Source organism: Salmo salar, chromosome 01 (assembly GCF_965601325.2).
Source record: "Salmo salar chromosome 01, fSalSal1, whole genome shotgun sequence".
Classification (NCBI taxonomy): Eukaryota; Metazoa; Chordata; class Actinopteri; order Salmoniformes; family Salmonidae; genus Salmo; species Salmo salar.
This window is the reverse complement of record NC_138291.1, coordinates 54,284,634-54,309,971: the sequence shown is the minus strand read 5'-3', so window position 1 is coordinate 54,309,971 and position 25,338 is coordinate 54,284,634. Positions and strand designations below refer to the sequence as shown.

General features: G+C 43.5%; 1 protein-coding gene across 2 annotated transcripts in view; it reads left to right on the top strand.

Moving 5' to 3' along the window:
• marchf5 (membrane-associated ring finger (C3HC4) 5) overlaps positions 1-25,338 on the top strand; it is a 52,424-nt gene that overhangs the window by 13,344 nt on the left and 13,742 nt on the right. For both annotated transcript variants that reach the window (XM_082960494.1, NM_001140034.1), the window contains exon 2: positions 7,924-8,126. In XM_082960494.1, the coding sequence (XP_082816620.1) occupies positions 7,924-8,126 (203 nt within the window). The remainder of the gene's footprint in view (positions 1-7,923; positions 8,127-25,338) is intronic.

The following is a 25,338-nucleotide window of genomic DNA, read 5'->3' as shown; positions in this document are numbered from 1 at the left end:
TTTCATCCCTCTCGCTCGCTCTGCTGCCTCTCAGCTCCGGTTTTACTGATCTCTTTCTTCTGGGCCTTTGTTAACCTCGGCCGGGCTCACAGTCACAATGATATGCTCATGTAGTCAGAAGCTACAGTACCAGTCAAAAGTTTCTTTATTTTTACTATTTCTACATTGTAGAATAATAGTGAAGACATCAAAACTATGAAATAACACATATGGAATCATGTAGTAACCAAAAAAAGTTAAACAAAATATAAAAAAATATATTTTATATTTGAGATTCTTCAAAATAGCCACCCTTTGCTTTGATGACAGCTTTGCGCACACTTGGCATTATCTCAACCAGCTATGAGTAGGTGTGTGCAAACCTTTGACTGGAACAGTAGGTATACACTGAGTGTACAAAACATTAGGAACAACTTCCTGATATTGAGTTGCACCCCCTTTTGCCCTCAGAACAGCTTCAATTCATCAGGGCATGGACTCTACAAGGTGGTGAATGAGTTCCACAGGGATGCTGGCCCATATTGACTCCAATCCTTCCCACAGTTGTGTCCAGTTGGCTGGATGTCCTTTTGGGTGGTGGACCGTTCTTGATACACACGAGAAACTGTTGAGTGTGAAAAACCTAGCAGTGTTGCAGTTCTTGTCACAAACCAGTGTGCCGTTCAAAGACACATCTTTTGTCTTGCCCATTCACCCTCTGAATGGCACACATGCACAATCCATGTCTCAATTGTCTCAATGCTTAAAAATCCTTAATTAATATCGTCTCCTCCCTTTCGTCTACACTGATTTTTAAAGTGGATTTAACAGGTGACGTCAATAAGGGATAATAACTTTCACCTGGATTCACATGGTCAGTCTGTCATTAGGAACAACTGCTCTTTCCATGTTTTGTACACGACAAATAGCTGCTCTGTGACTGCGTGCTCTGTGGATCTGGACAAGGAAATATCCTCTCTGGTGTGGACTATTTTCCAACCTCCCCTAATTTTGGAGTAGGAAGCTAGGTAGCCTTCTTGGCTCAAAGCCAAATTAGCATTTGACCCATCATATCCACCGTAGCTAACTGTAGTGAAACCGTAGCCACAGAGGACGTACAGTATTGTGTAGCAGGTTGTGGACATCCCAGCAGGGTGTAGGTTCACATTGAGGAGACAAGAGGACAGAGTCATAGTGGAAGGATGGAGGAGGTTAATATGAGGAGAGTAGAGGAAGGAGGGTTAATGTTTCTATCAGAGACTCAGTTTTGCCACATGGCCTCTGGTTGTCCACAGGCCCACGTTACCTGAGCACCCCGACCCCTAAGCTCCAGTGAGCTCTCCCACAGCCTCATGTTTTATTCACCCCTGGAGGATGGAAAATCAACCAGGTATACCTAGGTTCCTGAGCACACGGCTGAGCTAGGGGCCTTGACGGTGGCCCTTCAGGGAGGGCCCATATCCCGCCCCCCTGCGGCCCGGGTAACAGAGCACACCCTGGGCTGGAGGGTGATGGCCAGAGATTTGTCATTCATTATTCAGGCCTGGGAGCAGGCAGGTTTAATTATACATGGTGGTATTATGGGATTCGGTACAGCCATGTTGGACCCATCCCACCCCCACACACAGCCGGCTGGGGCTCGGGATGATGAAACCGCAGCTTAACGTGGGTGGAGCAGGCTGAGGAAGCACAAGCATACTAAGAAATCAAAACAAAGTGACTAGCTGTTGATTCTTACCTTGAAGTAGTCCTAGGCATGTTTTTGTGCTGTGTATGGAGTTGGTATAACGGCTCTCTTTTTCGGGCAAGGACAGCGGGGAGCTGGAGAACTAGTTTATCTTAAGTGGACACTAGTCATATCCAAGGTTTTCTTTAGTACTGGACAACAACTGACTATGAAATTCCATGCAGATCATGTCTTTTATTCATTGAAAAGACAATTCTGCTTCATCATAAATGCTGGATGTGATCTGGGCCATTTCCTGCTTCCAAGGGAAAGCGAAAGAGCCTCAGTGCCCATTCTCAGCGTACCTGTTGTTGTTTTCATAAGGACAGGAAGTAGACTAGCTAGGCCTAGATAGGCCTTTTTTGGTCAAATAAGCAGTGAGAGGGTTTTTCCTATTCTTAGACAGGGTCTAGTATGTCCTCAGACTTGGCTAGTGTTTGAGACGACTTGGTGTCAAACTGTAGGATAGTTTTATGACAGGCCAGGAATGTAGGATAGGCTAGTCTTTGGAACAGTGTCGATGTATGTTGATTTCACCATAAAATATAACCATTATTTTTATGATAATGTGATTACAGTATAACAATTATGTAATCACATTATGTTGGCTTGTAGGGATTGGGTATAGGTATGCCATATTAGGATTGGGTAAAGGTATGCCATATTAACATTATAGACTGGCCTGATAACTATATCCAAAACTCAGCAGTGTATCACCAGAACAAAAAAACATCTCCAGGCATTTTATGGGAGGTGGAGATTAATCATTATTTTATTCACCCATTGAAATGCCAACTGTTGCAAGGTTCAGTGTAATTATGGAAACAAGCATGTAAATGTCATCTGGTCGGATTGGAAATAGGTCTCAACACTCCTGTTACTGTCAAATCACCTAGCAACAGGGACTTGGTGATTGAACATGAACAAGAGCTAACCATCAATGCAACTGTAGTTCGTGACTTGGTTTTAGTCATAGGTCTCCTGCTGTTTTTCCATTGGCTTTCCCTGTTTGGCAAAAATTGGCCTGAATTATAGGCATACCTTTTTTATTTATTTTGTATTTTTACCTGACATTCAGTACCTTTGGCTTCGGGTTTCCGTTAACTGGCAGTTGCCGGCTTTTGGCCAAAATGTATAAATGAAAAATGAATTTACATAATGTATTTTCGTCAGTCATCATGTAGCCGCTTTATTTTTTTATTTTATATCCAACACAACTATCACACACGTATAGCATCTAGAGCATATTTTGAGAGGGATTTGTCATGGAGCTCTTCATGCTGGTTGCTGCTGGAGTAAAACATGCTTTTATAAGCTCATTCATTGCACAACAATTCTAAATGCAAACGTGTGTTAAACAGGTTTGGTGCATGGTTAAAAAGAGCTAGGCCTAGTTGTATTTATCAACTGGTAATACAAGTGCAGGTAACAGGCTATCAGTGCGTCACCACCACTTTACAATGTGAGTTGGAGGCAGTATGCATTTTAATAACAGGCCTATTTAATTGTTTGAAACCTGAATGTTTTCCTTTATATTATGAGGCTTGTCTTACCTTGCTTCAAAGTTGCCTATAGGCAAATCCGACAATGAAAGGCAATTATTTTATAAAGACTAAATATGTTGTGAGTTTCAAGTTTGGGGAATCTTACAATTTATCCTACCATTTCTACCAATCTGCATGCCAGTTATGATTTTCATATGCACATTTTTTGTGGAACAGTTCCATTTCAAGAATAGCATTTTTTGTTTATCAAAATCATTGTCATAAGGTTGATCATAAAAATCTGAATTAAAATGGTAAAAATCTGGAACATGTAATGCATGAGCACCAGCCTCTGCCATATGGACACATTTGATATACCGGCGGCTAAAGAAATGAGCGCAAGGAACTCATAGACTATAGGCCAATGCAGCAGTAGGCCTACAACTTCTATTGTCAACTAACAGGCTGACTACACCGCTCGCGTCGCAAAATAAATGTAGAAATCTATATTATTCAATTATTGCACCCACACTGCTCGTGAGCGCCAACGAGCGTCTGCGTTGCCAAGGGCTGAAATAAAGTCAGTTCTATTTCTGACGCAGATCGCGCTGCAAGTCCTGTCTCTCCCATCTCCTCATTGACTTTTAGAAGCATATGCCCACGTGGGTAACTGAAAGATGAATGAGGTCAATGGCAGTAATGCACCTAATTTATGAAAGTTGCCAATCGCAATATAAAGTCAAGAGAAGAAAAAGCCTAGAAGGAGGAGAGATGACTAGAAACGATTCGGTTGACCGTTTTATGTGAGGATTAATTGTCAGAGTAGAGGACCTTGTGCATTTCAGGTAAAATAACAACTCAATGTTTATATCCCAGGACAAGTTAGCTAGCAACAGCAAGCTAGCTAAATAGGAAAAATTAGCTAGCAAGTGCAAGCTAGCTATCTAAATTGAGAAATGTTTAATGCTATTCGACCTGTCCCCAAATTAAAGTAATTGGTTCAGAGTTTTGATATTTTAACCTGCGTGTCGTGATCGCGTTTGGTGTGGGGGGACAAAATACATTTCTGCGTGATGGTGCGCGCGCGCAGCCGGTTTGGGTTCCGTGTAAGTCAAAATACATAAAGCCGACAAATAAAAACATGATATGTTCTTTCAGTTGCGTACATCTCTCTACTCAGCCTGTCTGCCTCCCTTTCTAGATGTCTTGACCTTCACTTTTTATCAATTCCCTATTACATATGTTTACTAGGCCTACTGGTGGCATATGTAATGGGGAATTGATTAAAAAAAATCAAAAAATCAAAGGGCTAACAAGTCACACAACGAAACAATGAATGCACAAGAATTGGTGGGAGCCATTCTGGAGAGACTCACCTATATCTTCGCCACACACCCCTCCCTTTCTTGTTTCAACATTTGAAATTATACTCTATACACATGATTTTCACACATATTTTAGATGCTTTTCACTGACAGCCGCAACTAAATATTCAGCTAGGCCTTTTGACACGCGCTCTTCCCAAATGGCTGGCAACCCAAATAGGCATAGGCTTGTGATTTGAAACTATCGACAGCAAAAAAAATTAAGACGCTAATGATCCTCGACTCCTCTGTGGCTAAGTCATGCTTTCTACTGTATAGACGGGAGTAATTATATAATTTTGGCAAATTTATTTCAATTTACTTCCCTAGCCTATGAAAGACTTCCTCAAATGCAATTTCTCTCCTGTTCTAAAGATTTTCATATGAACTTTTTGTTGTTGTCCAGAAGCCAAAGGCACAATCCTAGTCATATGGTTCCGGTAAATTTGTCAAATGGCTGGGGAATTTAAATCTTCCCGGTCACGATGTCCGGCACCACATTTTCGGAAACCCTGCTTTGGCTGTGTAGTCCTAGACCTGATTATGACGTCGTTCGTAGACTGCTGAGCATCAGTGGGAATAATAGCATGGTTTTGGATTGGTCTGCATTATTCAGACCAAACTACACCACACACATTAATACATGCAGTCACGAAACGTATCTCTCCTACGCAACTGATTTAATGATGTAACTGCAAGATGATTAGCTGTTTCTTGACTTATGCCGACAAGGTCAAGGTATTTTGATATATAATCTCTCCCCAGATGCTTCACTGAGACTGAGTTGTTATTTTAATTATTCCTCGTCGACGCTCTTTGCTGCAAACCAAACCAGTTATTCGTGCGGTAAAGTGCATCGCCCACGCAGGAAGCATGATTAACTTGAGTTTATTCAGTGTAATATGCTTGCAGGTCAAGTGTTTACCTGAACGGCTTCATTCAAAGGGAATAGAGGCTCAAGTTTAGTATTTTTTGAGCCCCCTGGTAAGTGCAGGGTTGGACCATTACTCCCTATGCAAAGGGAGTGTCATGAGGAGGGTCTTTGTGTGGGAGAAGAGGGAGGATGGGATAAATGAGTTTTGGAAGAGGCTCACAGGTTGATCAATGCCCTGTCATGGCCTAATACCTGGCTGGGCTGAGAGCAAGGAGTAATTCTATTCAATTATGGCTTGGCTCCGGATCAGAACACCACATCTGTCTGAATGTCACGGAGATGATGATGCTCAGTCACCCTCTCTGCTCCTGCTGACAAGAACACAGTTGTTTACTACAGTGGTTCCCAAACTTTTTATAGTCCCGTACCCCTTCAAACATTCAACCTCCAGCTGCGTACCCCCTCTAGCACCAGGGTCAGCGCACTCTCAAATATTGTTTTTTTGCCATCATTGTAAGCCTGCCACACACACACTATACGATACATTTATTAAACATAAGAATGAGTGTGAGTTTTACTTTTTTTAACCATTTATCAATTTTCGAGCAAACGGAATGAGCAGCAGCTACTTTTGGCTACATACGGACCGTTAGTGGAATTCCCGTGAGAGAGTAACGGTTAATGTGATTTGGATGTTAATTATTTGACTAGGCTACCTGTATTTGACATTGTGTTGTTATTTTGCTGAACAGTTGATGGTTTAATTTTTATTTATTTTTTGGCAGTGAAACGAGGCTACTCGGGCGAGGAAATAAACCTCACCCAAATGTATAGCCCCGTTGGAAAATATATATGGACTGTTTGAAATTGTTATTTTTGTATTTTTAATTTTTTTTTTATTAGTTATAAATTATAAATTTATTAGTCTTTATTTATGAAATGTGAGTCACATTTTTATTTGGCGTACCCCAGTTTGGGAATACCTGATTTACTACATACTAAGGCCTCTGGCATATATGTGGAATGTCTTACCAAGGCACAGACACTATCAAGCATGGAGATAAACTAGTAGGCTATAGAAGACAGACCAGTTTGTTATCCAATCTCTATAAACATCAACCGGGCTTATCTCAGGGCTACTATTTCATCACATTTGTCCTTCCTGCATTGATCAAATAATCATTATGGCCATTGTTTTCCGTTAGTATTTGCCTGTGACATGTTTGAGAAGGACTTACAGGTAGACTCTCATGCCTGTGCATATGGTCCTAGACATCCTGAAGCTGTGTCCACATGGCAGGAAATTGTAGGTCCTATTGATTTAGTAAGCTGCTTACGCTTTGACACTGCTGGCATACACCGCTTTTCAGTAAATATTCCTCACTTAGCAGATTCTTTTGCCTTATTGATCTTGATTGAGTTGTGCACCGTCACTGTATTCCAGGACACATCTATTCTGTCAACTGTCTGAGAGGGTTCTTTGATCACTACACAACACCGTCGTCGGTTCTAAGAGCCAGGCCTGACCTAAGAAAATGTCCTCCAACCACCTTTGTCCAAAATGTAACCCCAAGTATAAAAGCTTGTGCCAAGCCTTGGCCTCCAGTGTATTAGAGGTGACTGTTCTGCTGACTGCCCACTTTCAGAGTGCTGTCCCCCTGAGGCCACGGGTTGAGATTGCATTTCAAGCGTTCTTCTCTTGGCCCGGTGCTTTGGACAGTGCACTCCCTCAGATGTAGGGGGATTTCAGTTTGATCCAGATCAGACTTCTTCAGCTGCAGTGTGTGTAACAGTGTACACACCCACACACACTCCTATGACCTTCACAGAATGATTGTGTTACTCAATAGTTTGGGATTTTGTAGGCTTTTACCTTATTTCATTTTAAGCCTACATTCCATGGTGAATGCAAGGTCTCATGTAGTCTGTCTTGTCTTGGGTACCTGTTTGTTCTGTCTTCCTGTTCCAGAGGAGCTCTCTCTCTCTATCTATCAATCAATCAGTGCCCAGGGGGCAGGGCTTCAGTTGTTTCCTTGTACCCGAGGTGAGGGTGTGTATTGCCATGGAAGGCCGACATTTGAAGAACTGCCTTGGCTCTTGTCAAGTTTGCTTTGCCCTTAAACATGCTGTTAATCAGCCAGTGTGTTCGGTAGCTCTGAGGTTTACAGGGTGGAAGGTGACATTATCTAAATGAATGCAAACCCTGCCGCTGACACACAACCATTGTCAAATGCACTGAGAATACTTAATTTACTGGTATACAGACATTGATACAAAAACCAACAACCCCAGCGTTTCAGCCTGTGTGTGTGTGTGTGTGTGTGTGTGTGTGTGTGTGTGTGTGTGTGTGTGTGTGTGTGTGTGTGTGTGTGTGTGTGTGTGTGTGTGTGTGTGTGTGTGTGTGTGTGTGTGTGTGTGTGTGTGTGTGTGTGTGTGTGTGTGTGTGTTTTTATGTGCCTGTGGAACAACCTCTCTCCTGTGTTTTGTTTGTTTCAGGAGCTGCTGGGTGTGCTTCGCCACGGACGAGGATGACCGCACGGCGGAGTGGGTGCGTCCATGTCGCTGCCGAGGCTCCACCAAGTGGGTGCACCAGGCGTGTCTGCAGCGCTGGGTGGACGAGAAGCAGAGGGGCAACAGCACGGCCCGCGTGTCCTGTCCACAGTGCAACGCCGAGTACCTCATCGTCTTCCCCAAGCTGGGTATGATATGACAGGGCTGAGGTGGAGGCCTGGGGGATATGGGCTGGTTAAAGAGATGGGAGTTTTCCTGGAATATTAGCTGGGAGGTAGTTATTGCTACAGCGATGGATGATTTCCTGAATTTATGATGTCACGCTGTTTGTAGGCTCCATCATCGAATTGGTGTCACACTGTCCAAGCTAATGTCTTTCCTGATTTTCACCTTTATGCTTATCACACATCAGGAGTGAGGAGTAGAGAGATTAACATGAATGAACTGCTTATGTGATATCATTTCAGTCAGTTATGATTCAGGTCCATGTCATTTGAGTGTTTTGTAATTCTGTGCCAGCTTACCTTCTATATTGAGACAGCTTTGCTGCGTGTGTCAGCACAGTCACGTAATAACAGCTGAATCATGGCCGCATCTGAAGTACAGTAGTCTTTCACTTTACTTAATAACGGATGCAGCACAGGGGCAGTGAGTCAATGCTGTGAATTAGGAGGGGGACCTGAGAGCTCTAAAAAGCACTCAGCCTGTTTCAACTCACTGCATGTTTATTTACTCCCAGAGCCAGGGTAGGTTATATGTGGCGAGTCTAGTAAATATACAGTTTGAGGGAGAAGTTACACAAGGAATAGGAGCGGGCAGGGCACCCGCCAGATGCTCATTACCAGACCTGGGTTCAAATGGTATGAGACATATTTCTAATAGTTTGCTTTAGCCTGCCTGGTGTGCCAAATGTGTGGGCTTTGGACTTGTTACTATTGTGTTAAAATTCTATTGGTTCCATTGCACCAGGCAAGCTCAATCAAGCCCAGGAAAATCATTTAAAATGCATTTCAAATCATATTTGAACCCAGGTCTGCTACCGGCTCATTACCGGCCAGCTTCAGCCTCACTGGCAATTTGGAGAGGGGGTGAAGAGAGGAGCGGTTCCCACTAATTAACCTCAGCACGTCAGAGTGACGGAGGCACTGATTATTCCCAAACACTGGCACTTAGTCATCAAGTTAACACGGCCAACCCTCTCCAAAAAGTGTTGCGTTGCAACTGTCACTTTCCTTAATCCTTAAGCGTTTGTTCCTCAGCTCAGCATTCGTTCGTTCAGCGATGACAGAACTTTCAGCTCCCGTCAGTCACCGTGAGGGAGAGAACTTTTATGTAAGCAGAAACCCTGGAAACTGCTTTGGGGAATAACACTTGTTGTATATTTTCTAGCATATGGGAAGCTATTAAATCACTCTGCATAGACGTCTCATTAGTTTGTAGTTGGCACGTTGGGCTACTGCGGCTACCAGAACAAGTGGGTCATTAACCTTTCAATGTTGACTAAATAGTGACCACATTGTGACTAGGTGCAAACTGAGAAGTAGGGCCTGGACATAATACAATGTTTGCGGGCGGGCAAGCTCTGCTGGTAAGCAGGGCCACGTTGTATTTTTAGATGCAGGCCTGGCTGTGCTGTCAGTCACCTCTGTGTGACTATAAGCAGCAGGCTCAGCTAAACCAGCTGGACTGGAGCATGGAGATGAGGGCACTTCATTCTACCTCGTCTCTGGAGCGTTCAGGTAATTGGGAACACTGGCATACAGGTCGTAGTCGTATATGGCAAGTACGGTATACCACTAATGATGTCATTGATAAAGTCATGGCACGTGACAAACAGGGTGGGAAATGAACTTTTTGGTCCACCAGCCACTGTGGCAGGTAGATTTTTAAAAAATCAATCGGGGTCTGTTGTTTTTGGCCGGCGTCTTCACCAGATGAGCCACCCATGAAATGTGGCCTTAATGTTTATTATCATGTTCATGAGTTCCCCTACACACACATCCTCCACAAGTTTGTTTGTGTTCCTTTTTCTTTTGAGTACCCTGGTGGTTTGGTCTGGCAGTAACAAAGTGATAGATGAGATCACGAGGCAGTGCTTTATTTGGACGGGTCCTCCTCTAAATGTGCCCTAATCTATTGAAAGCTAACGTCCCTTGGCGAATCGTGTAGTAGGCTTAGTCCTTGACCACTCATCGTTTGAGTCGTGCACACCAGCTCACAGGGGCTTATGATACCTTTGATTTAACAGCGAATGAAAAACCTCCGGAAGCCTTCTGAGACTTTTCCCGACACACGGAGAGAGTGGGAGCTGATGCGTGTTAAGACCTGTGTACCCATACTAATGATAACTTCCTGCAGGAGACACACAGATGGGCATTCTTATTTACGCTATCTCCTAAGGCCCAAACCAATCTACTGGTCGTCACCCAGGTGTTAGGGGGAGAGAGGGATGGGAGGAGGGGAAGAGACATCCTCTGGTGTCTGGAGAAACAGACTGATGTAGACATCCACAGGGTAAAAGATGAGGTATGGGAGGGATGGTTGGGAGATGGGTAAGGATGAGAGGGATGGAGAGAGAAGGCTCTGTGATGTGGCAGACATTGAAGTGCACTAGTCTCTCTGCTCCCCCGAGCAAGCTTTCTTTGCCTCCCCCTGTGTACAGACAGAGGTGTAGAGTGATTGCGAGGCCACGGCATGAAGAGAGCAGCTCATCAACCAGCGGCAGAGAGGAGACCGGGGCTGCCTGCCACTGCTGCTGATATCACTTAAAAACCCAGGCCCCAAAAATAGCTGACGGCTCGGACAGCACCAGAGCACCCGACAAATCAGCAGCACACTGACGCTGCCAGCCTTCCAACTGGATCAGCAATCTTCCCGGTGACTCCCCGTTCTTCTCTAATACCCTGCCTGCTCTGGGGACTGGAAACGGACTGAGCTAACGCTTCCCTATGACATTTATCTAATTTCACCGCGCCATCATTATACTTCTGCAGCCAAATTATGACGTCCTTAGATTCCAGAGGTTGTGATGTGTCACGCTGTGTCTGACGTGTGATTATTCTTGCTGAACTCGACACATTATTCTGCTCAGGCAGCCAGGCAGACTGAAGGACCAAAGGATAGTGCGGTGGTAGTATTGCATCAGTGGGTCTCTCAGGGGTTGTCAGTAGTGTTTTTTTAAAGGGCGACTGCACTTTCATCAAGAGCTCATGCTAGCAGCCATGACTGAAGGCAAATTAGGTTTGTCTTGCGGGTGTGGTTTGATGTGGGTGTTTCTTGGGTGTGTCTGCCATTTTCAATCACAAGAAACAAGTGCAGTAGTGAGTACAGCGAGGTAAGCTAAGCTAGCTTTTGCTATGGAGTGAACAAAGTTTTGAAGTGGAGGACTTCTCCCTTCGTGACTGACTCGACATCTCAAGATGGTCAGGTAATTCAGTTCTATGTGTAGGCTAAAGCCTGCGCTGACCTTGTTTTAGCCAAGTTCGCAGCTAGCTAGCTAGCATACCTTGGTGATAGCTGCAGCTGGCTATCCTGTCTAGCTGATAATTCTCTGTCTAATCAGTTCTGGCAAGAGCCAGTGTCTGGAATGTGTTTCGCAAGACACTCGTTCTACAACAAATTAGTTTCAACGTTTCATCACGTCATGTAAATACATGTTACGGTGGAAATGATATCAAGTCCGCTCCACTGTCCTAAACACAATAATTCTATAACTGGCTGGTTTTGTCTCGTCTCTCCTTAGATCTTTTCCGGGAGACAAATCTCAAAACTAATATCCCTACAGGTGTAGGCTACATGTGGACATTGTGCAAACATTGACCAGCTTGAGTGTAGATGCATCAAGAACAACAACAAAAATCGATGGATGTGTTTGTTACAAAGACAACACATAGACTGCTATTTTGGTCAACTCATACAGGAGTAATACAGGCCCAGTGCACTACCTTTGTGAAAAATATATTTTTCACAAAATAATTAGTACTGGTGCAGCAGCACCCCTACTTCCTGCGGCTATGCGTCCTCTCACATTACACATTTAGGGAGAGACTATGTATTTAGCTAGTTACATCACAGTATCATAGCCTAGGCCCTAGTACCATAGCGGCATAGCCTATCAAATCATTACATTTATGTAGCTAGTTAGCTAACCTAGCTAAACAAAACTTAGCTACTTACCAACCATTGTTATTTTTTTATTTCACCTTTATTTAATCAGATAGGCTAGTTGAGAACAAGTTCTCATTTACAACTTCGACCTGGCCAAGATAAAGCAAAGCAGTGCGACACAAACAACACAGAGTTACACATGGAATAAACAAACATGCAGTCAATAATACAATAGAAAATGTCTATATACAGTGTGTGCAAATGAGGTAGGATAAGGGAGGTAAGGCAATAAATAGGCCATAGTGGCGAGATAATTACAATATAGCAATTAAACACTGGAGTGATAGATGTGCAAATAGAGATACTGGGGTGCAAATAAAATAAATAACAGTATGGGGATGAGGCAGTTGGATGGGCTATTTACAGATGGGCTATGTACAGGTGCAGTGATCTGTGAGCTGCTCTGACAACTGGTGCTTAAAGTTAGTGAGGGAGATATGAGTCTCCAGCTTCAGTGATTGTTGCAGTTCGTTCCAGTCATTGGCAGTAGAGAACTGGAAGGAAAGGCAGCCAAAGGAGGAATTGGCTTTGGGGGTGACCAGTGAGATATACCTGCTGGAGCGTGTGCTACGGGTGGGTGCTGCTATGGTGACCAGTGAGCTGAGATAAGGTGGGGCTTTACCTAGCAAACACTTATAGATGACCTGGAGCCAGTGGGTTTGGCGACGAATTTGAAGCGAGGGCCAGCCAACGAGAGCATACAGGTCGCAGTGGTGGGTCGTTTATGGGGCTTTGGTGACAAAACGGATGGCACTGTGATAGACTACATCCAATTTGCTGAGTAGAGTGTTGGAGGCTATTTTGTAAATGATATCGCCGAAGTCAAGGATCGGTAGGATAGTCAGTTTTACGAGGGTATGTTTGGCAGCATGAATGAAGGATGCTTTGTTGCGAAATAGGAAGCCGATTCTAGATTTAATTTTGGATTGGAGATGCTTAATGTGAGTCTGGAAGGAGAGTTTACAGTCTAACCAGACACCTAGGTATTTGTAGTTGTCCACATATTCTAAGTCAGAACCGTCCAGATTAGTGATGCTGGACGGGTCGGCAGGTGTGGGCAGCGATCGGTTGAAGAGCATGCATTTAGTTTTACTTGCATTTAAGAGCAGTTGGAGGCCATGGAAGGAGTGTTGTATGGCATTGAAGCTCGCCTGGAGGTTAGTTAACACAGTGTCCAACGAAGATCCAGAGGTATACAGAAGTGGATCAGAGAATCACCAGCAGCAAGAGCACCTCAGCCACGCTCAAGGTCCTAAATTAAATCATAACCGCCATCGATAAAAGACAGTACTGTACAGCCGTCTTCATCGACCTGGCCAAGGCTTTCGTCAATCACCACATTCTTATCGCAGACTCAACAGCCTTGGTTTCGCAATTGACTGCCTCATCTGGTTCACCAACTACTTCTCAGATAGAGTTCAGTGTGTCAAATCGGAGGGCCTGTTGTCCGATGAGAGACTTGTTTCTGGAAAGGTGGATTTTTAAAAGTAGAAGCTTGAATTGTTTGGGCACAGACCTGGATAGTATGACAGAACTCTGCAGGCTATGTCCGCAGTAGATTGCAACTCCGCCCCCTTTGGCAGTCCTATCTTGTTGGAAAATGTTGTAGTTGGGGATGGAAATTTGGAGTGGAGGCATTGAGTGACGATGAGAGCGGTTGCGTCTCTGGAGGCACCAGTTAAGCCAGATGAGGTCTCTGCATGTGTGGAGGGTGCGACAAAAGAGCTATCTAAGGCATTTAGGGTGGGGCTGGGGGCTCCATAGTGAAATAATACAATAATAAAGTAATAACTAACCTAAACAGCAGTAAACAATGCATATTGACATTAAGGAGAGGCATGAGTAGCCGAGTGATCATTGGGTCCAATGAGCAGCAATAGGTGAGTCGGGGCCGTTCGGTAGTCGCTACTACGCTAGGCAAGCTGGAGACACGGCGTTCAGAAAGCTAGTGGGCCGTGGCCAGCAGATGGATCTTTGGCAACGTCGCAACGGAAAAGCCTGTTGAAACCACCTCGGAAGACCAGTCGTGATGGATCGACGGGGCTCCGTATCGGCAATGAAGGGTCCAGGCCAATTGGCAAAATAGGTATTGTCGCCCAAGAATTAGCTGGTGGACCTCTTCGGCTAGCCAGGAGATGGGCCTAGCTCAAGGCTAACTGGTGCTTGCTTTGGGACAGAGACGTTAGCCAGGAGTAGCCACTCAGATTGCAGCTAGCTAGCTGCGATGATCTGGTGTAAAGGTCCAGAGCTTGCGGTAGGAATCTGGAGATGTGGTAGAGAAAAAGCAGTCCGATATGCTCTGGGTTGATATCGTGCTGTGCCGACTGGCAGGAATTGACCGGGCTGAGGCTGGCTGGTGTCCGAGTTAACAGTGAAGACCGCTAGCTGCTGATGGGGGTTCCGGTTCTAAAATATAAAAATAGCAGATCCGTACCACATTGGGTGTCGCGGGTTGCAGGAGAGTATATTCAGTCCGTGGATGGAAAGTGAGATTAAAATATATACTAAATATATTCGGGGGAAAAACGAGGAAAGCTATTATTTACACGGGACAAGACAAAACACACGTCCGACTGCTACGCCATTTTGGGATTAAGTGTGTTCTTGGGATTAATCTGTGTTCTGGGCTTGATCACTGTGGCCTACAGACAGACACGAGACTAAACAGATTATGTGTCTAGATTTATATTCATCCATCTGACTGGGCTGCTAAGAAGTAAATAAGTAAATAAAAGTTGTCTACTTTCCCACACTTGGCAATGGCTTTAAGACGTTTAATTGACTTTAATCAGCCCTGGAAACGGCACACAAACATGGAGGACAGCTTTAAATGTGTGTAATAAAAGCAGAGCTAGAGTATGGGCGCTGGGTGGTGTTAATTAATTTAATTTTTTTATTTTCTTTAACTTTTATTTAACTAGGCAAGTCAGTTAAGAACAAATTCTTATTTCCAATGACGGCCTACCCCGGCCAAAACCTAACCCGGACAATGCTGGGCCAATTGTGGTCCGCCCTATGAGACTCCCAATCACAGCCGGTTGTGATACAGCCTGGAATCGAACCAGGATCTGTAGTGACGCCTCTAGCACTGAGATGCAGTGCCTTAGACCGCTGCGCCATTCGCGAGCCCTCCTGAGTGCTGACAGGTTTTTATTCTCGGGTAGCTCTGCTGAACCCAGCTCATTTGTTAGCCTGATGGGCATTAGGCCTACTCATGTTCCTACTCTCAGGGCCGGGCCTCTGGTTGGTGCAGCATCACAATAGTGGATTTACACCGTGGTGTATGTGTTTTGATGTAGCTCACCACTCATGTCAAGTTTTTCCTCTGCTAGTTGTGAGCTGTAAGCTCTGTGATTTCTAGTAGGAGAGGAGAGTGCAGTTAGCTGTAGCACTGGTATGCTAAGCTAGCTGTTTTTACATCAGCAACTGATAATTTCGACCCACCCTATCATGCGGATTTGGCCGGTGGAGTAAAATGAGGGATTGTGTGTCCTTGCTGGTCCTTCTGGCAGAGGGTAAACAAGTGGGTTGGAACAGTGTGCCAACCTGCCTGCCCGCCAATGAAGAAGTGGGATGCAGTTCTCTCTCTATCCCATCTCCCCTCTTTTAATCTTAATTATGGAATCTGCTGCCAAGCACTGAAATGAATTGCTCAGCTTTCCGTTTTGCCAATAGACATTTAAGTGTGACCCAGTTCCCTCTACCCGGGGTTGGCGTAATGTTTAGGCAGGGAGAAAAGCTAAGGGATTCCGACGCTGTCATCAAAATATGCCCAGATTAATGTGCTCAAGCGGGATCAATCTGGTTAGCAAACATAGGTGCACTAAGACACAATCCTGGAAAGTGGCAGAACTGTCAGGACGCAGGAAACCAATATGTTCATAGCTACTTTAGGAAATTAAAAGTTTTTGTTCCTCGTTTAGCCTTTGGTAGCTTTGAGGTGACAAATGTCACCCTTACATTGTTCGTTCGGGTCTCTGCAGCCAGCTGAAAAGTCCACTGCAGTCCTATGACTGCCTTGCACGCTAAGTAGAGAGGGAGAAAGCCGCCATCTTGGACTGAAACACCAGTGTTCTCACATTTGAGACCTAATGTCATGCCTTTCTCCAAAAATAGCATTAGCACCGTCACTACAGGCATTCAGTGAAAATCATTGATGGAAATACCAGTCGATGAAAATACATTTGACTGCCATGTGTATCGGTCTATAGGTACATTTGCATAATTTAGTGGAAATAAAATTGCAGTGTGTGTATTTTCGTTAGTCATCGTATAGCCTATCTTATTTATCCAGCACAGCTATCACACCTGCGCAGCATACAGAGCCTATTTTGAGCGGGATTTCTGCTGCAGCTCCTCAGCTCATTACTGCTGGAGTGAAACGTGCTTTAATAAGCCCAGTCACTGTGCAACAATTCTAAATGCAATCGTGTATTAAAGGGCGACTGCACTTCCTGTTTTTCATCAACGCTCATTAAGAAATGCTTGCGGCCATGATTGAAGGAAAATTTGACTTATCTTGGGAGGTGTGGTTTGATGTGGGTGCGTCTTTGCCATGCAATCACAACAAACAAGTGCAGTAGTGAATACAGGGAGGTCAACTAAGCTAGCTTTTGCTATGGAGAGAGTGACATTTTCAAGTGGAGGACTTCTCCCTTCCTGACTGTCTCGCCATCAAGATGGTCAGCTAATTCAGTTCTAGGTGCAGGCTAAAGCCTGCGCTGATTTTGTTTTTATACAGCGGGCTATCCTATCTAGCTCTGTAAGATCTGTGATGGTCTGGAATGTGTTTCATAAGACCATGCTACGAAAGTAGCTTGCAACTTAGTTTCAACGTTTCACCACATCATGTAAATGCGCGTTACCGTGGAAACGGTATCAACTGCGAGTTGAATGCCCGGTCACGAGTCAGCTCGGCTGTCCTTCAACACAATATTCTATTCTAACTGGCTAGTTTTGTCTCGCGTCATCTCTCCTGATGTCCGTTGTTACATCTTTCCCTCGGGACAAATCCCAGAACTACTAATATCGGCTACTGTACATGTGGACATTGCAAAACATTGTACAGACTGTAGATACAGAGTGTGTAAATATTAGATTGTAAATAATATTATGCTGTAAATATCAGATTGATAGGACAGTATTGATAAAGACGTCATGCCTAGCAAATATAAACAAGTTGTGTGAAGAGTACATCAGCTGTCTAATCAGAACTAGAATGCCATTCTATTTGTCTATTTGGCCAAATCGAAGGATTTGGCTGTCAAACCACACACTGACATGCACAGCTCTCTGGGTGAGGTTCGATCCTCAAATCTCCCATAGTATTGTTCACACATATACATATTTTGCAGATGTTATCGCGGGTGTAGTGAAATGGTTATGTTCCTAGTGCAGTAATACCCTACAATGCAAAACAATTCACGCAAGTCCCGAAAATGTAAAGAAAGGAATTAAGAAATATATAAATATGAGAACGAGCATTTTCAGAGTCTGGAATATAAATGCACTATATATACAAAAGTATGTGGACACCCCTTCAAATGAGTGGATTTGTCTATTTCAGCCACACCCATTGCTGACGGGTGTATAAAAATTGAGCACACAGCCATGCAATCACCATAGACAAAAATTGGCAGTAGAATGGTCTTACTGAAGAGCTCACTGACTTTCAATGTGGCACTGTCATAGGATACCACCTTTCCAAGTCAGTTGGTCAAATTTCTTCCCTGCTAGAGCTGCCACGGTCAACTGTAAGTGCTGTTGTTGTAAAGTGGAAACGTCCAGGTGCAAAAAAACGGCTCAGTGGTAGGACACACAAGCTCACAGAAGAGGACCGTGAGTGCTGAAGCGTGTAGCATGTAAAAATTGTCTGTCCTCAGTTGCAACACTCACTACTGACTTCCAAACTACCTCTGGAAGCAACATCGGCACAATAACTGTTTGTTGGGAGCTTCATGAAATGAGTTTCCATGGCCGAGCAGTCGCACACAAGCCTAAGATCACCATGTACAATGGCAAGCGTCGGCTGGAGTGGTGTACAGCTCTCCAACATTTCACTCTGGTGTATGAGGAATAATGGTCTGGGGCTGTTTTTTATGGTTCGGGCTAGGCCCCTTTGTTCCAGTGAAGAGAGATCTTAACGCTACAGGACACAATGACATTCTATATGATTCTGTGCTTCGAACTTGAGGCAAAAGTTTGGGGAATAGCATTTCCTGTTTCATCATTACAAAGCCGCCATGCACAAAGCGAGGTCCATACAGAAATAGTTTGTCTAGATTGGTGTGGAAGAACTTGACTTGCCTACACAGAGCCCTGACCTCAACCCCATCGAACACCTTTGGGATGAATTGGAACGCCAACTGCGAGCCAGGCCTCATCACCCAACATCAGGCCCTGACCTCGAATGCTCTTATGGCTGAATGGAAGCAAGTCCCCGCAGCAATGTTCCAGCATCTAGTGGAAAGTCTTCCCAGAAGCCTTGACTAGAATACAGCATATACATATGATGTGGGTAAAACAGTATGTAAACATTAAAGAGACCCGTGTTCAATGACTATGTACATAGGGCAGCAGTCTAAGGTGCAGGGTTGAGTACCGGGTGGTAGCCGGCTAATAACAGTGACTAAAGTTCAGGGCAGGGCGCTGGGTGGAGGCCAGCTAGTGGTGACTATTTAACAGTCTGATGGACTGAAGATAGAAGCTGTATTTTCAGTTTTTTGTTCCCAGCTTTGACGCACCTGTGCTGTCGCCACCTTCTAGATGGTAGCCAGGTAAACAGGCCATGGTTCGGGTGGCTAAGGTTCTTGATGATCTTCTTGCAGTTGCCGTACCAGGCGGTGATACAGCCCAACAGGATGCTCTCAATGGGGCATCTGTAGAAGTTTGTGAGGGTCTTGGGTGCCAAGCCACATTTCTTCAGCCTTCTGAGGTTGAAGAGGTGCTTTTGCACCTTCTTCACCAGACTGTTTGTGTGGACAGACCATTTCAGGTTGTCAGTAATGTGAACGCCGAGGAACTTGAAGCTTTTCACCCTCTCCAACTGCGGCCCCATCAATTTGGGGGGGCACCTTGACGTAGGAGAGGTTATATTCCGCCATGGCCCTCACCTCCTCCCTTACAGGTTTTGGACAGGTGCAGTCAGGTAGCAGGAGGGGTGGAGTGAACTCAACCCATGTGTCCAGCAGGCAGAGTTCAATAACTACAGGCAGATGTGAGATGCAGGAGGATGGCACTCTTCTCATACCACTGTAGACTACTGTCCAATTCAAAGCTTCCACCAAGCTTTGCATTGGTCAGTAGCTACAGAGTAATATGAGAAGAGTGTAATTGCTGAACATACAGTTGAAGTTGGAAGTTTACATACACTTAGGTTGGAGTCATTAAAACTCACTTTTCAACCACTCCACAAATGTAATGTTAACAAACTATAGTTTTGGCAAGTTGGTTAGGACATCTACTTTGTGCATGACAAGTTATTTTTCCAACAATTGTTTACAGACAGATTATTTCACTTATAATTCACTGTATCACAATTCCAGTGGGTCAGAAGTTTACTTACACTAAGTTGACTGTGCCTTCAAACAGCTTGGAAAATTCCAGAAAATTATGTCATGGCTTTAGAAGCTTCTGATAGGCTAATTGACATAATTTGAGTCAATTGGAGATGTACCTGTGGATGCATTTCAAGGCCTACCTTCAAACTCAGTGCCTCTTTGTTTGACATCATGGGAAAATCAAAAGAAATCAGCCAAGACCTCAGAAAAAAAATTGTAGACCTCCACAAGTCTGGTTCATCCTTGGGAGCATTTTCCAAACGCCTGAAGGTACCACGTTCATCTGTACAAACAATAGTATGCAAGTATAAACTAGAGGTCGACCGACTAATCACAATGGACGATTAATTAGGGCCGATTTCAAGTTTTCATAACAATCGGTAATCTGTATTTTTGGACACCGGTTTGCCGATATTTCTTTCTTTATTTTTACTTTTTTTAACTAGCCAAGTCACTTAAGAACACATTCTTATTTTCAATGACGGCCTAGGAACGGTGGGTTAACTGCCTTGTTCAGGGGCAGAACGATAGATTTTTACCTTGTCAGCTCGGGGATTCAATCTTGCAACTTTACGGTTAACTAGTCCAATGCTCTAACCTCCTGCTTTACATTGCACTCCACGAGGAGCCTGCCTGTTACGCGAATGCAGTAAGAAGCCAAGGTAAGTTGCTAGCTAGCATTAAACTTAACTTATAAAAAACAATCAATCAATCATAATCACTAGTTTAACTACACATGGTTGATGATATTACTAGTTTATCTAGCCTGTCCTGCGTTGCATATAATCGATGCGGTGCGCATTCGCGAAAAAGGACTGTCGTTGCTCCAACGTGTACCTAACCATAAACATCAATGTCTTTCTTAAAATCAATACACGAGTATATATTTTTAAACCTGCATATTTAGTTAATATTGCCTGCTAACATTAATTTCTTTTAACTAGGGAAAATGTGTCACCTCTGCAACAGAGTCAGGGTATATGCAGCAGTTTGGGCCGCCTGGCTCGTTGCGAACTGTGAAGACTATTTCTTCCTAACAAAGACAGCCGACTTCGCCAAACGGGGGATGATTTAACAAAAGCGCATTTGCGAAAAAAGCACAATCATTGCACGACTGTACCTAACCGTAAACATCAATGCCTTTCTTAAAATCAATACACATAAGTATATATTTTTAAACCTGCATATTTAGCTAAAAGAAATCCAGGTTAGCAGGCAATGTTAACCAGGTGAAATTGTGTCACTTCTCTTGCGTTCATTGCACGCAGAGTCAGTGTATATGCAACAGTTTGGGCCATCTGGCTCGTTGCGAACTAATTTTGCAGAATTCTACGTAATTATGACATAACATTGAAGGTTGTGCAATGTAACAGGAATATTTAGACTTAGGGATGCCACCCGTTAGATAAAATACGGAACGGTTCCGTATTTCACTGAAAGAAAAAACGTTTTGTTTTCGAGATGATAGTTTCCGGATTCGACCATATTAATGAGCTAAGGCTCGTATTTCTGTGTGTTTATTATATTATAATTAAGTCTATGATTTGATATTTGATAGAGCAGTCTGACTGAGCGGTGGTAGGCACCAGCAGGCTCGTAAGCATTCATTCAAACAGCACTTTCGTGCGTTTTGCCAGCAGCTCTTCGCAATGCTTCAAGCATTGCGCTGTTTATGACTTCAAGCCTATCAACTCCCGAGATTAGGCTGGTGTAACCGATGTGAAATGGCTAGCTAGTTAGCGGGGTGTGCGCTAATAGCGTTTCAAACGTCACTCGCTCTGAGACTTGGAGTAGTTGTTCCCCTTGCTCTGCATGGGTAACGCTGCTTCGAGGGTGGCTGTTGTCGATGTGTTCCTGGTTCGAGCCCAGGTAGGAGCGAGGAGAGGGACTGAAGCTATACTGTTACACTGACAATACTAAAGTGCCTATAAGAACATCCAATAGTCAAAGGTATATGAAATACAAATAGTCCTATAAATAGTCCTATAATTCCAATAATAACTACAACCTAAAACGTCTTACCTGGGAATATTGAAGACTCATGTTAAAAGGAACCACCAGCTTTCATATGTTCTCATGTTCTGAGCAAGGAACTTAACGTTAGCTTTCTTACATGGCACATATTGCACTTCTACTTTCTTCTCCAACACTTTGTTTTTGCATTATTTAAACCAAATTGAACATGTTTCATGATTTATTTGAGACTAAATTGATTTTATTGATGTATTATATTAAGTTAAAATAAGTGTTCATTCAGTATTGTTGTAATTGTCATTATTACAAATACATTTAAAAAAACGGCCGATTAATCGGTATCGGCTTTTTTCCGTCCTCCAATAATCGGTATTGGAGTTGAAAAATCATAATCGGTCGACCTCTAGTAGAAACACCATGGGACCACGCAGCCATCGTACCACTCAGGAAGGAGACGCATTTTGTCTCCTAGAGATGAACGTACTTTGGTGTGAAAAGTGCAAATCAATCCCAGAACAACAGCAAAGGACCTTGTGAAGATGCTGGAGGAAACAGGTACAAAAGTATCTATATCTACAGTAAAACGAGTCCTATATCGACATAACCTGAAAGGCCACACAGCAAGGAAGAAGCCACTGCTCCAAAACCACCATTAAAAAAAGCCAGACTACGGTTTGCAACTGCACATGGGGACAAATATCGTACTTTTTGGTCCTCTGGTCTGATGAAACAAAAATAGAACTGTTTGGCCATAATGACCATCGTTATGTTTGGAGGAAAAAGGGGGAGGCTTGCAAGCTGAAGAACACCATCCCAACCGTGAAGCACGGGGGTGGCAGCATCATGTTGTGGGGGTGCTTTGCTGCAGGAGGGACTGGTGCACTTCACAAAATAGATGGCATCATGAGGTATGAAAATGATGTGGATATATTGAAGCAACATCTCAAGACATCAGTCAGGAAGTTAAAGCTTGATCGCAAATGGGTCTTCCAAATGGACAATGACCCCAAGCATACTTGCAAAGTTGTGGCAAAATGGCTTAAGGACAACAAAGTCAAGTATTGGAGTGGTCATCACAAAGCCCTGACCTCGATCCTATAGAAAATTTGTAGAACTGAAAATGCATGTGCAAGCAAGGAAGCCTACAAACCTGACTCAGTTACAACAGCTCTGTCAGGAGGAATGGGCCAAAATTCACCCAACTTATTGTGGGGAGCTTGTGGAAGGCTACCTGAAACGTTTGACCCAAGTTAAACAATTTAAAGGCAGTATATGTAAACTTCTGACCCACTGGAAATGTGATGAAATAAATAAAAGCTGAAATAAATAATTCTCTCTACTATTATTCTGACATTTCACATTCTTAAAATAAAATGGTGATCCTAACTGACCTAAAACAGGGAATATTTCTTAGGATTAAATGTCAGGAATTGTGAAAAACGGAGTTTAAATGTATTTGGCTAAGGTGTATGTAAACTTCTGACATCAACTGTATGTAGCTATTCTGATCCAAGTGTAATAGTTCGTTGTAGAATAAACCATACTTCACATAATACTGTAGAAGCTGTGTTCTGCTAATATAACAATGTAATGTAACAAATATATCTTCCTGTATGGTGTCCTGTATAAGATCCGAGTTCCCTAAAATGTTTGAGGAATACACTGGGTTCCCCACTTATTGATAGTACCATTCAATTAAATAATAGCAAAATACTATAAAAAGTAATACCTGTCTTGTATAATTGTAATGCTAAGTGCAAGGTCTCTCCCAATTCAGACTTCAGTATCAACCTGTATTTCAGTCAGAGGACACCATTTCAAAGCATCTGTTCTGGCCATCTGTAGAAAAACGAGGAAGAGTTGATGAGTGACATGGGTATTGAAGGGGTGATATTACTCAATACTTGTCATGCACTGTCTTATTGGTAATCACCCTTTGTCCCTTCTGAGATGTTTGCCTATGCCTGCTGGGCATGGCGGCGTAGATCGGCTCCAGGCCCCTCTCGTCACAGATACTGGTCATGAAGGAGCCGGACTTCAGCTCCTATATGTGACCCTGCTCCTATATCACAGAGGGAGGGAGAAAGACTGTCACCAACAGTAAATACACAGTTCAACATAGCCAATTAGAAATCCTGATTCACAAGGGAGATGTGCCAGCATGGCACTGACTGGTTGGTATTACTCACTTTGACCCAGGAGTAGTTCATTGGCACAGTGGAAGGGGGGCACCTCCTTACTATATATATATATATATATATATATATAGATAGATAGATAGATAGATAGATAGATAGATAGATAGATAGATATCTATATTTTTTATTTAACTAGGCAAGTCAGTTAAGAACAAATTCTTATTTACAATGACGGCCTACCGGGGAACAGTGGGTTAACTGCCTTGTTCAGGGGCAGAACGACAGATTTGTACCTTGTCAGCTCGGGGATTTGATCCAGCAACCTTTCGGTTACTGGCCCAACGCTCTAACCACTAGGCTACCTGCCGCCCCAAAATTAAATGAGTTAGCTAGCTAACGAGGGTGATATTTGCTTGACTCTTTGCTGGGGTTTAATTCTGTCATACCAGAAAGTCTCCTGACTCCCTTCGTAGTAACAAGAGGAGTTGGTCTCTGTCTGAAATCCCAGATCTAGGGCAAAAGCACTGGAACATTGTTAATGAGGGCGGAGGGGGTTAACAGTGATTACTAGTGCTACGATTACTAGTGCCACGATATCAGCTCATTGGCCTAGTTGAGGATCACTAAAACATTCCACATTCAATGTCAAACTGATGCTGTTGCCACGGCCGACCCAATTCAGAAGAAGAATTATCATTTTAAACCTCTACTTGAGGTTTTCAATTCATGACATGGCCCTGAATTAAGTTGCAATAGAAATGGACACAGCCCTGCTCAAAAATATGACGCAGCATTAATGTTGTCCAAGAAAGCCTTCGGGGTATAGCCTAGTTTTTTTAAAACCGAGAGCTCAGCTTTAGCCCCTGATAAGGACAATCCTTTACATCGCATCAGAGAACCGATGTCCCCTCTCTCCATTTAGTGTTCTCCACTGGTCTCATGCTGCTGGTATTAATAGTGTCTGGATGGGCCTGTGTGGGGAGAGGAGGTTGTCTCCCGTCCCCGTAAATATTGCATGGTTTCCCCTGAGTGCTCTGGAATGCGAGAGAGGAATGAGGAAGAAAAATAAGGGAAGATGGCGGTCATGGCTATAACTTGACTGTGTGTCTGACAAGGGGACATATGTGACGATATTTGTTCATTTGTATAGGTAGTTGTAGTTTTTATTATTTAGTAGTTTTATGCTGTTAATAAAATCAATGTTTTAGTTGTATTATTATTAGACAGTTGACATATTTTAGGTGTTACTAAGTATTTTTTTATTTATTTTTTTTACATTTGGATAAAAACAAGATGCATAAATATGGGTTACTAGCCTATATATAACAGAGGGTGGCTGCCTGATCTGGTCTTTGACACAGGTCTGTTATTAGGGTAGAGCGATTATTTATCTCTCTCTTGCACGTTGTGAAGGTCTTCCACAGCCATAGTAAGATTGGTAGCTTTCATCTAAAACCTAGTTTTGGTCCTTCAAGACATTTTGAGAATCCATTCCTCTCCTCTCTGCCTTAGCCTCTGTCGCTACACATCCCAGCGCCAATGTTTCCCAGTCAAACCCAATA